This window comes from Nicotiana sylvestris, chromosome 10 (assembly GCF_000393655.2).
Source record: "Nicotiana sylvestris chromosome 10, ASM39365v2, whole genome shotgun sequence".
NCBI classification, from domain to species: domain Eukaryota; kingdom Viridiplantae; phylum Streptophyta; class Magnoliopsida; order Solanales; family Solanaceae; genus Nicotiana; species Nicotiana sylvestris.
The window spans coordinates 166,594,286-166,609,714 of record NC_091066.1 but is presented as its reverse complement, the minus strand read 5'-3'; the positions used below and the strand labels follow the sequence as shown (position 1 = coordinate 166,609,714).

General features: G+C 31.6%; 1 protein-coding gene across 1 annotated transcript; it reads right to left on the bottom strand.

Annotated features, from left to right (window-relative positions):
* Positions 1-3,162: 3,162 nt before the first annotated feature.
* LOC104210036 (protein NRT1/ PTR FAMILY 3.1) lies at positions 3,163-8,560 on the bottom strand. The gene is made up of 4 exons (XM_009758836.2): positions 8,415-8,560; positions 8,055-8,272; positions 6,048-6,607; positions 3,163-4,247 (listed from the first exon to the last, which is right to left on the bottom strand). The coding sequence occupies exons 1-4, from the start codon at positions 8,488-8,490 to the stop codon at positions 3,362-3,364; spliced, it is 1,740 nt and encodes a 579-aa protein (XP_009757138.1). The 5' UTR covers positions 8,491-8,560; the 3' UTR covers positions 3,163-3,361.
* Positions 8,561-15,429: the final 6,869 nt, after the last annotated feature.

Genomic DNA, 15,429 nt, shown 5'->3' with positions numbered 1-15,429 from the left:
GAATTAGGCGGTTGTCGATTCACCAGTAAAAGTCCAAAAAAATGTAATGAATCCAAAGTTAGACTTGATATTTATGTAAATTTGTGGTAAAAGAATCTTTAGGAGTCACTAATGCCATCAATACCATATGGACAAGTAACAAGAAATTAAACAAGGAGGAAATTTAAGAACGTTTGCTTATTAAAAAAAAATTGACCAAATATTGTTTTAATATCAATATTTGACCTAATCTAAACGGAAGCTCTTGATATGAAATTCCACCAAATCCATGGAAGTCATTTGGTTCCACAAAAACTCCAGTGTGAAACGTTTAGATTCACATATGGTGGAATTTCATATCAAGAGCTTCCGTGATGGAATTTCGATTACTTTTAAAACTGTGACTATTTCTGAATGATCACTTGTAAATTTGGCTATTTTTTAATTTCTCCCGATCATCAATATTTCATTTATTATCTACTAGAGAAATCATTTGTCCATATTGGAACTCCAGCATAATATACTGATGTATTTTCCGGGTTTTGAAAAGTGTTTTCGCTCAGATTTATCTTACATGAAAAGTGGCTAAATTTTGATTACTTTTGAAACTAAGCTATTTTTGAACGACCAATTGTAAATCTAGCTATTTTTGAATTTTACGAGCCCAAATAAAAAATGGAAAGTTACATATTTGACCGGTCAGTCAAATATAGTTGCATTTGCTAGTCAAATATATACAAAATATACATTAGTTAGATATAAAATGTGTATACTATACTTAAATATATATTAATATTATTTTTAGGAATGGCTATACACCGGAGTATTCCCTCAAAAAAATGGAAATTTTACAATTCTATACACTATTTGAAACTTTATTACCCTCTCTACTCAATTTTCAATTACATCCCATATACAAATTTATTAATTATATACACTTTAGGCATTAAATGAGTATCTCTTTATATTAAGAATCAATTATTTCTCATCTTTATTCTCTCTCCCTCATGGGCTCTCTCTCTCTCTCTCGCTCTCTCTCTCCTACGCTCTCTGTCTCTCTACGTCTCTCTCATCTCTCAATCCCTAATTTCAGTAATATTCTAGCAAAAGAAAAGAGAGCAACAATTCCACCATTGACATCCATTAAAAAGCTTTGAATTCGAATTTAAGTTTTCAAAAATATTATTTTTTGAATTGGGTGTTGTTGCAAACAATTGGGAAATCTCTCTATGTCTCTCTCTATCTCTCAATCGCTAATTCCAGTAATGTAGAGCAAAGGAAAAGAGAGCAGCAATTCCACCATTGATACCCACTAAAAAGCTTTGAACCTTTGAATTCGAATTTGGGTTTTCAAAAATCATTATTTGTTTGGATTGGATGTTGTTGCAAACAATTAGGAATATTGTTTGGAGTTTATATCTCAAATTTGAGGGTCTTTTGGTGAAGAATAGACTTGATTTTGGCTGAATTTCAGATTGAAACTCGAAGAAGAAGAAGAAGAAGAAGAAGAAGAAGAAGAAGAAGAAGAAGAAGAAGAAGAAGAAGAAGAAGACATGAAATACATTATACTTATGAAATTATAGTAAAGTTGTAGTAAAATTATAGAAAAATTGTATTCTCGTGTTTATATTTTTTATTTATTTAAATATTGTATGAAAGTTTGAATAATATTGTGTAAAAATTGTATTTAAGTTGTATGATATTGTAGTTGTATATAACTGGATAGAAATAATATACGAAGTTGTAGATAAGTTGTATTATATATAATTTGTTGTATGAAATTTATTTTTACTATGTATAAATCAAATATAAAATATACAAAAGACATATTGTATAAAAATTGTATTTAAGTTGTATGATATTGTAGTTGTATATAACTGAGTAGAAATAATGTATGAAAGTTGTAGATAAGCATATACTGTATATTTAGTTGTATGAATTTTATTTTTAGTATGTATGAAAGTTGTTGATAAGTTATAAATAAGTTGTATATTATATAATTAGTTGTATGAAATAAGTTGTACTCCTTCATAGCTGTCCAGGTATGAAAATTAATTCATGTAGCCCTTGCCATTAAACCAAAACAGTTATTCTGTTTTTTAGTTCACGTAGATGATACGATTACTATTAAGCGTTTAATGATACGACGAGAAATTTTTAATGACAAAAAGAAAAGAAAAATGGGTGATATGTAAAATCAATTGAGAATACGATGATTGAAGGCACTGTCGATGATTGCAGAAAAATAAGGAATGAGAAGAGGAGAAAATAAAGGAAAATGGTGTCACTAAATCTGTTGATTGAAGGCACTAATAAGGTGGAATGTATATATTTTGTAAATAAAACTTGTATAGATCGGATAAATAACAAAACATGGATTATTTTGGTAATAAAATTACCAATAGTGTATAAGTATGTAAAAATTCCCGAAAAATTTGTGAAAGAAATAGCCCAACTATGAAAAACAAGAGGAGCAACAGGCTGCTGCCACTTGGATAATAACCGGGCCATCATCAATACTATATGATGAAGGTTTAAAGTTAAAATAGCACCGTCTAGCCAGTTTTCGGAGTGGTCATTCAAAAATAGCCAACGTTTGTCAAGTCATTGAAAAATAGCTACTATTTTGCTGCAATAGAGACCGGTCCAGCATAATATACTGGAGTTCGGTGCACCTGTGCACGAACTTCCAACATTATATTTTGCTGGCTCCAGTATAATATACTGGAGTTCTAGTATACTTTGCTGGAACTTCAGTATATTATATTGGAGTTTCATTAAAGTATACTGGAACTCCAAACTCCAGTATAATATGCTGGAGTTTCAGTATACTTTGCTGTAACTCCAATATAATATACTGGAGTACTTTTCGGATTTTGAACAATGTTTTCGTTCAGATTTATCTTTACATGAAGAGTGGCTAAATTTTAATGACTTTTGAAACTGTGACTATTTTTGATTGATCACTTGTAAATCTAGCTATTTTTAAATTTCTCCCGAATTTAAATGATAAGTTGAGGTGAAAAAGAGTATAAACTAATTATGATTTAATAATAAAAATATATGTGAAAGTGAAAACACCGCGGAGTCAAACAATTAAGAAATTTGACCTCCTACTCTGAACCCCTCATTCATTTAGTAGTAGAAAAATATACATTTTTCAAAAGAGTAAACTGCAAAAAGTATAAAACCAGAATCTATTGCTTGATACTTAATATGGAGCAATACAATTAAAACTATTTCTCAAAAACTTTCTCCTTTACCTACTACAACTATAAATACCATTAATTTCTTTCCTACTAACCTAAAATTATTACTACATAAAGGACATAAACATAGGCCAAAATTACAAAAACCTTCTAAATCAAGATACTAATACAAACTAAACATTGTGTACAAGTTCAATTCCATCTTTTTTAGAGTCCAAATCTTCTGTCTTCTGTACCTGAATAGGCTTAAAAGTATAGAATTTTGCACAAAACAGATAGTAAATCAAGTTAATCACTTGTAGAATTGTGATTAACCAATAAAAATACTCTAATTTTCCCTTATTCAAATTATTATCAGGTAACCAATTTGATCCTCCAGCACCTGAAGTAAATTTATGAACTAATGAAACCAAAAGTGTACTCAAATAATTCCCAGCTGAAATTGATGTCCAAAATAATGCAGTAGCTGTACTTCTCATACTCTCTGGTGCTTGATCATAGAAAAATTCAAGATGTCCAATTGACATAAATGCCTCAGCTACACCATGTAAGCAATATTGGGGCACAAGCCAAAATACCGAAATGGGAACAGTCTCTTTACCTTTATCGATTAGTCCATGAATTAACGCTGCTTCTTTTCGTTTAACTTCTATAAATCCGGCTACTAATGTGGCTAGAACTGAAATAAAGAAGCCAATAGCCATTCTGCTAAGGAACGATATGCCTCGTTCTAGACCAGTGAATTTACGTGCTATAGGCACAAAAACTCGGTCATAGAAGCAAATGGTGCATAACATTGTTGTTAATGTGAAGACTGTCATCGATGCAGCTGGGATTTCGAACGATTTTATTAAGTGTCTGTCCATTGTTTTTGCCTGTTGTATTGAGAATGTGTGTTGTTGAGCATATGCTGTGATTAGAATAATTCCAGATGCCCATATTGGTCCCATTCTGATCACTGATTTTAGCTCTTCTACGCGATGAACTGTGTTTAATCTCCATAAATTCGGAGATTTTGGATTGTCTTCCTCTGTCACAATTGCTGCTCTGTCCAAGAATCTGAAATCGAGACAGAATATGATTAGATAACAGCTTAAACTTTCAGATGAGACGGTCACAGAATTCAACGCTCATAAGAATAATGCATGCATGTGAGAATGTCCCCTTCCAAATAGTCCAATGAATTTTGATCAATTGCCTATAGTGGTTCTTGGCATAATTTTTCAAACATTAGCATGTTGTCTTTCTTGATCAAGTCTACATCAAAATAAAAATAAAAAGGACAAGTCCGGTACACAACGCATTCCGCGTTCATGCAAGATCCGAAAAAGGGCCGCACCCAAAAAGGTATGACGTAGACAGCCTAATCTAATACAAGCATTAGTGGCTACTTCCACAACTCGAACCCGTGACCTATAGGTCACACCGAGACAACTTTACTATTGCTCCGAGGTTCCCAAAATAATGCATGTAAATTATTACATTGGGACAACTTAAGAGACATCCAACTTTGACTAGATTCTTTACCTTGACAATAAATAACTCCAATTATATTTTACATTACTAAACTCGGATCTGTATTTTTTTTACAGCTTTATAAAGTCACTAGTCACATGAATTGAAAATTTCCAATAGTTTAATAGCAATCTGTGACCACCAAGATATTTTTGAAGACAAATTGAGAAATTTGATAGTACACTTCCAAAAAATAATTTGGCTGTATTTATCAACTTGTTTTCTGGTTTCTATTAGCCTCAGGACTGATCTTGAAGAGCATTATTATCAAGCCAAGAAATGAAATTTAAACTAAAAAGGAAATTGGGGGAAAAAATTCAATGAATCTTGAAAAAAAAGGACAACAGTACAGACACACAGAAATTATTATGAAAAACTCAGAAACAGAAACGTGCAATGCTTCACATAATGATTCTGGCCACACATTAAATTGATTGATAAAAAAGGACAACCTTGGCATTCTGTGTTCACGCAGAGTCCGGGGAAGGACAGCACCCCAAGGGGTGTGATGTAGACTGTCTACCCTAATGCAAGCATTAATGACTGCTTTTACGGCTCAAACCTGGGACCTATAAGTCACATAAAAACAACTTTACCATTGCTCTAAGTTCCGCTTTGTTAAATTGATTGATGATTGATAAAATATAATAGCAGACATTTGGTTTATCCTATCCATGTCATGACTGTGGTCTTCCCACTAACTGTTCTTATTATAGAACGGGACATTTTGTATCATCTCATATTATTGGTTAATGGAATTATTGAGATAAATAAAAAATATTTGCCAGATTTTAGCCAATCACTAAGTTTTCACCTCACATCATGTGTACTTGTATGAATAAATAATTCTCAATTCCATTATTTTCTGCAAGTTAAAAGAAGCATATTGGTGCAAACTAAAATGTAATGCATTCTAGGGGAAAAAAAAAGAACTTATATACACTAATAGTGTGAACATGTGACTATGCTTTACCTCAGCCTATGGTTATCGAAAACAACCTCTCTATCTTCACAAGAGAAAGATTAGGCTTCGTACACGCTATCCTCTCCAAACCCCACTAGTGGGATCACACTGAATTTATTGTTATTGTTACGTTAATAGTGTAACTAGTTCCACTTATTATGGATTGCTACGTATAGGTATCGTCAGTGTATAAAAGTTATATTAAATTCAAGAACAAAAAGGATAGGTTAAATACACTGACAGTATAAATAATTATCACTGTAAGAGCAATTTACTATTAATATAAAGCCAATTTTACTTCTATTTAATGTTTTTTAAGAACAAATAGAAGTAACCGTTAGTGCACATAACTTAAACTCGGGAAAAAGAAAATGACTTACTTCATTTGCTTAGTGTGAACAAGCTTGCCAGCAGTAGAAATATCAGCATCAAGTTCTTCATTTTGGTACAAGAAATTAGGATCAGAAACCATGTCCAATTTTCTTTTCTTGTAGGCAGCAACACAAACTTGTAATAGCCTAGTAAATGGGCTACCAGCAGGATCCAAATTTCTATATAAAGGGTATCCAAATATGAAAACAATAATTGAAATAAGCATAGCAATAGTTGGAATACCAAATCCTATACCCCATCCAATATTATCTTGAATATAAACAATTACTGTCACAGCTATTAGCATGGAAAATCCCATACTAAAATAATACCAATTGAAGAATTTCCATGTTTGTGTTTTTTGATTTGGATCAGTTTCATCAAATTGTTCTGCTCCAAATGCTACAACACAAGGCCTAATTCCTCCTGATCCAAATGCTGTTAAGAGTAATGATATATAAAGGATGGCTAATTGGCCAGAATTTGCTTCTTTGCATATTTCATCACCTTTACAAGAAGGTGGCCTTAGTTGTGGAAGTATTGCTGATAATGTTAAAATGATCATACCCTGAAATTAAATCAAAAGAACATGAAAATCAATCAAAAAAGGCAAAAGAAGTCAAGAAAATATCAAGAAATTGAAATAGGAAAACTCAAGATGCATGTTAAAGGACAGCCTGATGCATTAAGCTCCCGCTATGCGCGAGGTCCAGGTAAGGGTCGGACTACAAGGGTCTATCGCACACCACCTTACCCTGCATTTCTACAAGAGGCGGTTTTCACGGCTCGAACCCATGACCAGTGGCGAAGCCATATGGTCACAAGGGCGCCGAAAAATTGCACTGTATATACAGGTAAAATATTACATTTTAGAGGTATACAACACATATTGAACACCATTTATCGGAAATTTTTTTTACTTCTTTCAAATTTGAATATCCTTGGGAAAATTCCTAGTTACGCCACTGTCCGTGACCTCCTGGTCACATGTCAACAACTTTACCAATTACGCCAAGGCTCCCCTTCTATTAATGTATACTGTAACTTCTATATAGTGGCAGTGTAAACGAACTTTTATGCTTTCAGATTACTTAAATGATAGTAACTACATGTAATCATCCATAAAAGGTAGATTAGTAACTTGAAAAATAAGGCAGATTATCTATTACAACAGATAAAAATAAATTAATATTGTAAAAAAATTACATTATCTATATATACAAGTTAAATCCTATATAAATTTGGGTTTTATAAGACATGGATAGAAGTTAATTGTTCACTTGCATATTCCACTATAGGCCTAATAAAACAGTAATATATTCACTATATATTTAAATCCCAAACTAAAGGTTTTGCCTATCAAAAGTTTTTTCACCTTATATATCTTATCCTCTGCAGCCTTATCAAAGAATATCAACCAGTTAATAAATGTTTCATGGAGAAGGAAACATATATGTCTATGTCCCAAGAAAGTAGTGAAAAGCACAACCCTTCACCTAATTAAGTTTTGCTGAATACATGTCTAGGAAGCATCAAACAGAACTGCTAAAAAAAATATTTTTTTAGCGACGGATAAATTCTGTAATTAAACAGAAAAGTCCATTGCTAATTCTATTTAGCAACATGTTATCGCTATATTATCAAGAAATTCTGTTAGGTACGAGCGATTTAATACTAGTAGCAAAGTTCGTACGTAATTTTAGTTTTTTCTTTTGTAGTGAGCTAGCATATCAACTATAACATCGAACCTCAAAACGAAATAAATTTAACTTATATACACTAATAACGCTAAAAAGAATTACTACCAGTGCAATATAATATGTTATAGCGTGTAACCTATTATTTTTTCAAGGTTACTAATCCACTTATTATGAATGTATGATTTACCGTTAATTATCTTTTAACACTACTAAAAACACTCGTTTTACCAAGGGATAAAACCGAACGAAAAACTATCGTTATGAAGGTTTACTGTCAGTATATATAAGTTAAACTCGAAAGAAAATGAGTCTTACTATTTGGTAGATGATAGAAGCAATAGTTATGGTCCAAAACTTTCCTGCAAAAGTATCAGCAATGAAAGCTCCAAGCAATGGTGTCAAACTTGCAGTGCCACCAAAATTTGTAAGAGTATTAGCTGCTTTTGTCAATGGAAGATGGAGCTCATTTGTCAAATATATTATCATATTTGTACCAAATCCCACCACTGCCAACTTTTCACATATCTCATTTGCTGCACACACACACACAAAAAAAAAAAAAAAAAACATACATAAGTTTCACCTTAGTATTCAAGAAAATATGCAAAAGGTAGTTTCAAGATTCAAAACTTCATAAAGAAAATATGAATATTATTTGGAAAACTAGGAACTAACCAAAAATGAAGGGCATAGTGATCATTCCACCCTTCATTTTTCTAGAGGTGTTTTCTTTCTTCTTCATTACTTCCATTTTTTTTAGTTTGTGTTGTGCTCAAAATGACCTCTAGGCTCCACTATTTATAGGATATGACAGAGCTTAAACTAGGTAAGTAGGTATATTTTATGTCACCATATCGTTTGTTCAGTTTCAAAAATACCATTATGACCTAAATCAGTATCTTGAAATTAATATTTTAAATACTCTTGATGATGACTTATGATGTGTTTTTTTTTTTAACTAAAGCATATATACCGGCTATTCCTGAGCCGAGGGTTTATTGGAAACAACATATCTATTCTCATAAGGTAGGGGTAAGATCTGCGTACACACTATCTTCCCCAAACCCTTCGGTGTGGGATAATACTGGGTATCGTCTTATTTCGTCTTATATATTGACTGGACATAGAGTTTAAAGAGGAACGAGGTGTGAGCTAATTAACAAGCATAAAGATAATCTTAACATAGTGTACTGTTCGCTTTGGTCGAGCTTTTATGTTTTTTTCAAAAAACTCACACCATTAAGAGTATCACTACACCTCACATGCAGTTTCTTTTTCTTATCAATTTTCAATTTGAGATTTTATTCACACTCCTAACAATCTTCACCTCGAACTAAGAATTCCACGTCACTCATCACCATGATCCTTGGGCTTATCTGGAGATTTATTGTGTGTCACCCTATCATTCAAGTATTTATGGATACTCTCCATACTCGTCTCGACGAACCATTGACATAGATAACAATTGTTAGGCTACATCAATAAACGATACTCTTAACATGATGTGATATGATCCACTTTGGGCTAAGCGCTCACGATTTTTTCAAAAAGTCTCATACTATTAAGAGTGTCACTACACCTTATATGTAGCTTCTTTTTCTTATCAACTTCTAATGAGAGACTTTGTTCACACACTCAGCAAGTAATGATTTCTGCATATACAAAAAGTACTCTTTATACAATAATATTTCTATGAGTATATAATGGTTAATGGTATGTCAATAAACGTAAAATAAGATGCTTAATATTAAACAGTTTCCAAATTGAAAAGGCATTTTTTTAACAAATTAAACGGGGCAAATGTCATAAAAATAATACAGATGAAACAATTAATTTTGTATTGTTTATACATCCAATCATAAAATTTGACCAATTGGGCATGCAAGATCATATTTGTTGATTTTATGACGTAAAAATTTGTGTTCGTCTAGTTGTGCAGTTGCGATATGGACATACATGTACAAGTTAATTAGTCTTTTTTACTTCACATTTTCTAGTTTGTATTATTGGGGGAAGGTAATTAGCAGGACAGATGTTAAGTGCCCGCTTCTATTTTAATTTGTTATAGCATATTACTTATGATATAATTTATATTATCAAATTACAATTATATTTTAAAAAGATCAATTTTTCTATGGTTCATCTTAATCAAATGGTGTAAAAAAAAAAATACTGCTAGTAAAAGAAGTTAAATTATTTGGAAGAATAAGCGAAAAAGAAAAGAAACATGGAAAATGAAATTTTAAAGCTTATATATTTAATGATACGATAGGTGAAATTCTTTCACCCTTAATCAAAGGTCTCGGATTAAAACATTGGAATGAAAAAATTCTTGATAGCTAGGAGCTTACGCTTATCGAACTCTATGCCATTCGAATCTGAATTAATTGAATCTATTTGTTCCAAACACGGAATGGTTAAATACAAAGAAATAATAATAATTAATCGGACTAGTATGTTTCGGATACCCGATGATTAAATAGAAAAAGGAATTAATAAATGAAACCTAGGAGAGGAGAATCGTAGAGGATTCGAATATGACAAACAAAGTCAAGATAGATATGTATGCTTCTCTCCACTTGCTTTGGTTTTTACCATTTTATCTCACGCCACAGTTTTCCCACAAATTGTTTTGTACTACTATTATTATCTCTTTCTTATTGTTTCTCTTATGTTTTATTATTTTTCCAATATCACTATCACGGGGGGCAAAAAAGAGCAAAACTAAAACAAAAAATCACACAATTACTATTATCTATAGGTTATGGGTTTGAGCTGTGAAATCAGCCACTGATGCTTGCATTAGGATAAGTTGTCTATATCAAACCCTCTAGGGTTGCGGTCCTACTTCAGACTTGCGTAAACGCGAAATACTTTGTGCACTGAACTAACCTGGTAAATAATCTTTTTACAGAATTATGAAGCTCACTCAACTCATTTTTACTTTTTACCGTGATCAATACTTGTTTGGTACGAGAGCATCGTGCGACAAAATAGAAGAAAAATAGTAGAAGCCGAAAGGGAGAAAAAAAACATAGGGAAAAATTGTTATGACTTCAACAAACTTCTTTTTGATGAAGTGAAAGAAGCAAATTAGTGCAACTTTCCAAAAATCGTCGTCAAAACAATCATTATGAAACAGGATAAGATTAATTAGAGCATTAAGAGAGCATTGACTTTCTCTCTTTTCCTTGTGCAAATGATTTTAAAATATATTGCCATACTTCTTTATAACATTATCCTCATATAACAGTTATTTACTATAAAAGTTAAATCTCTTTCGGAACAGATTATTATGTTATGTTATAATATGTATCTTCTACACTTCACTATAGTAATCAAAAAATATAGAAACAAACGAAGCTGTTATAGAGAGGTTTAATCGTAGAAAGTATATCAAAGGTAGTAACTAAAATTCTAACATATTTGAGAAAAATTAGGTCAAATATCTGATTTCTAAAATAAAACAAAGTTTCCAAATTAATTTATCTGATTTGAAACGAAACACACTTGTTATTACTAGTTATCATCGGGGGATGAGTCTCATTTGACCCGTCCAACCTGTCCAAGGTTGGGTCACTTATTGACTCTCTCATTTGTTGAACTCAACTCATTTTGATCCAACTCATTTCATCCCATATAAAGTGAGTAACTTTGCAAAAATATTTTTAAAATAATTATTCTTTTTTATATATATTGTTATATATGACCATAACAAAAGGAAAAAAACCGTATTTGATAATTAAATAATTAATAAGAAAATAACACACATTAATTAAAGTTTGATAAGAATTGGACGGGTTGAGCTATAACTGAAATTTTTGCACATTTTGACCTAGCTCATCAGCCTAAGTAACTTTTGGACGAGTCAATCACCCACCCATTATTAACTCAACTTATTTTAATCCGTCCAAAATCAACCCAACCCGTCTATTTGATACCTCTAATCCAGATCAATAGGTTCTTTTTAGTGTTTTACAACTATGATCAAATCCGAGTCTTATTCATAGTTCAATATTCTAGAAGGAAATGAAATTTAAAAAAAAAAGGACTATTACCAAAGCATGCAAGAAAGCCAATTACCAACTATGAAATTATGATTTAATTTTAGGATGATGACAAAGACAAGATGATTTGAACGTCCACTTTTTGAGCACTAAAACACACACAAAAAGAGAAATTCAAAACCAACTTAAACAGTATATCATTATATGTAGATCATTTCCAATAGTTTCATGATAATGTTGAAATCTAGATAAGGATTCGTAGTGTTCAAACATGTGAATTTCTGCTAAGGATCAAGAGTGGGATACTGGCAGTATTCGTATTTCAGCCTCTTTTTTCCCTGGCAACATGTAAAGGCGCCGAGTCAGGATTTGAACAGTATGAGTTCTGAATTTTAGAACCACGATTTTAAGTGTTAATAACGGGATTTTTAAATTTAATATTTATATATATTTAAAATAAAAATTAATACGAGTTCGACCGAACCCGTAGCTGGGCTTCTAACTCCGCCCAAGTCCATGCAACACTTAGACGTGCATTGAAACTTAATATTTTCGATGAGGAATATTAATTTTTTGTGAAAGTCTACGAATATTTTCGCAAATATTAAATCTGAACTTAACTTTAGAGATCAAGCTCATCACATTTAAATCTTGAATATGTTTATATTGAGTTGTTTCTCTTTTTTGTTTTTATTTCCCTTTTTTGAGTGGGTAAGTAATAGACAATATCTGCAGCCATTGTATGATGTAAAATGCACCCCCATTAAGATTTTTGTGGTATATACCTGCTATATTGACGTAAGAGATGACACAATTATTGTTCAAACCATTTTAAACCTATCCAAAATATTTTTTGTGTTTATATACAGCTATGCCTATATTTGGATTTTGCACCAAGAATTAATTTAATGGTTTATAGCAATGACACATGTCTAGTGTGTTGGCAAGTTCATATCTTTTTGTTTGCCCAATGAAAATATACTTTCTGTTTCTAGTTTGATAGAATTATAAGTGGAGTAGTGGGGATGTGTTATGTGGGGTTTTAGAGGAGGATATCACTGTATAAAGTGGTCTTGATATTTAGGTTGGTCTTGGTAGAACTGAATTTTAAGACAAGCTCGAATTAATATATAATAATAATTAAATTAAAGAATAAGGATTAGTATTTAATATATAACAAACAACTTAAACATAATATTCGATATAAATGTTATTATTATTACAATTGCATCCGATGACTTGTCATATTTCATAACGATTAATGATTGCATTATTAGAAACTATAAACACTTGGTCCAAGAAACGGACTCCTACATGTCATAAACACACGATCAATCAATCAACCAACTATATATAGAGAGAGAGATATTCTATTAATCCATCATATTCAAGTTTATCTATTTCTACTACTTAGCAAATTTGTTTGTTTAATACAAATTAGGAGTTATTCAAAACTATAGTTTTCTAAATGTCACACTAATCCTTTAGTTAGTATATAAGTCTACTTCTCTGGACAACGAAGAAACCTAATTGTGATTGCAATTATAACAACTAATTAAGCCGTAGATACAACCTTAAATTTAGATTATTATTTATATGATAGATCATGTTTACCTATTTTAGTGACATGAAAATTGGATATTATTATTCATAGAAATTCCTTATTTTTATTCTACACGGATGTTATACAAATAGTAAGTCAAATGCTTACTAAAATCGCCAACCGTTCAACTCAAATACATACTCTATTTCTTTTTCACTCATATATAGTAAGTGCGTGAAAACTAAAAAATATAGTACGTGTAGCCTAGCCACCTCGCCGAAAAATTACATTATATAGTTAGGTAAAAAAATATATGTATATATACTATGCGTTGAATTTCATTGACATTTTTGTGTATTTCATCTTTTTATATTTGAATCTCCTTAATAAATATTCTGACTTCACCAATGCGCTTAACAATTAGACATATATAATTAATGTGTTGGCAAATCTTTCTTGATTCTTGAAGCAAAAAAAAAAAGTATATCTTGGTACATATATACCACAATAGTTGGCGGGGACTTTTCTGTTCACCCAAAAGGAATATACCTAATTTCATACTTTGCTATCTTAGGGTAAAGATCACTGATTAAAATGGCCATCTGTTAGGACCTTAGGTTGGACTTGGTCCAAGAAATGGACTCATAACAAGTCACAAACCCCTCCTTAAAGTGTAATACTATGTTCACATATGTAATAATATATACCTACTTCAATAACATCGCATCGCATATAATATATACCTAATTTCTAGGTCTCACATATGTCGTCCGATATACTAGTGCTGTACACTTAATACATCTCATAATGCTCACTAGTGATCAATGAAATGGATGGAGAACTATAAGATTTTACGTTCAAATTTTAACGGAGAAAACACACTGGATGATTTCTTTGTATTTGTCCAAACTTTTAGTAGGTAGACTTATCCAATACTTGTGTTAAAGCGAAACAATAGGCATCTCATGCCATTAGTAGAGATATGCATAAACTGACTCGGACATCACGACTATTATAAATAAATATATATGTCACATAATCACACATTCCGCTAGAGTACATATAGCATGTTCAATTCATGTTAAGTGCATGAAAGGTATAAAGTGGATTTTGACATCGACTTAATCTATCAAATTGATAACCTAGCTAGAATGTCACTAAAGTCATTGAACATGTGAGAACTTGTCATTCGTGGGGCACCCCACTAAGGGCAGATTGTACATATATGAAAATAATAAGTGATAATAAAGTTAGATGTGTTATGAAATAAAAGCAATTTAGTAAAACATGAACAAGAAATAAAGACAATTTAGTAAAACATGAACAAGAAAGAGAGAGAGAAAGGAAGAAATTTTCTTCTTCAATTGTGTGTATTTTCCTATCTATTACAAGGCCTTTATATAGGCATGAAAAGTGAAGAAAATATGTCATGGAATATGTCATTGAACATAGAAAATATGTCATTGAATATGTCATTAAGCATTTGAGAGAAAGATTATGGAGGAAGAGTAGACATCCACCATATTTTGATTTTTATCATAACACTCCCCTTGGATGTCCATAAATAATGTGCCTCGTTAAAACCTTATTAGGAAAAAACCCTATGGGAAAAAAATCCTAATGAAGGAAAAAGAGTACACATATATAGAAATACGCCTTTTGGTTGCCTCGTTAAAAACCTTGCAAGGAAAACCCAATGGGACAAAACCTTGTAAGGGAAAAAGAGTACAACGCATATTAACTCCCCCTAATAAGATCATCAGTTCACATCGTTGAGCCTTCGTATCCCAATCTTGTACATTAGTTTCTTGAAGGTTGACGCCGGTAGATATTTGGTGAACAAATCAGCCATATTATTACTTGAACGGATCCGTTGCACAATAATATCACAATTCTTTTGAAGATCATGTGTGAACAATAATTTAGGTGAAATGTGTTTTGTCCTAACTCCTTTATGAATCCTCCCTTTAATTGGTCTATGCATGTTGTATTTTCTTCATACAAAACTGTGGGTAGTTTATCACACTTCAAACCACATTTGTCTCGAATAAGATGTATAGTAGACATCAACCATACACATTCTCGACTTGCTTCATGAATAGCAATTATCTCAGCATGATTAGAAGAAGTAGCCACGATT

Excerpts from the sequence above, each read along its gene's own strand:
- LOC104210036 (XM_009758836.2), bottom strand. The coding sequence starts at position 8,490 with ATGGAAGTAATGAAGAAGAAAGAAAACACCTCTAGAAAAATGAAGGGT. Across the intron at positions 8,273-8,414 it reads CACTATGCCCTTCATTTTTG|CAAATGAGATATGTGAAAAG; the intron begins GTTAGTTCCTAG and ends GTGTGTGTGCAG. Across the intron at positions 4,248-6,047 it reads GTTCACACTAAGCAAATGAA|ATTCTTGGACAGAGCAGCAA; the intron begins GTAAGTCATTTT and ends TCTCGATTTCAG.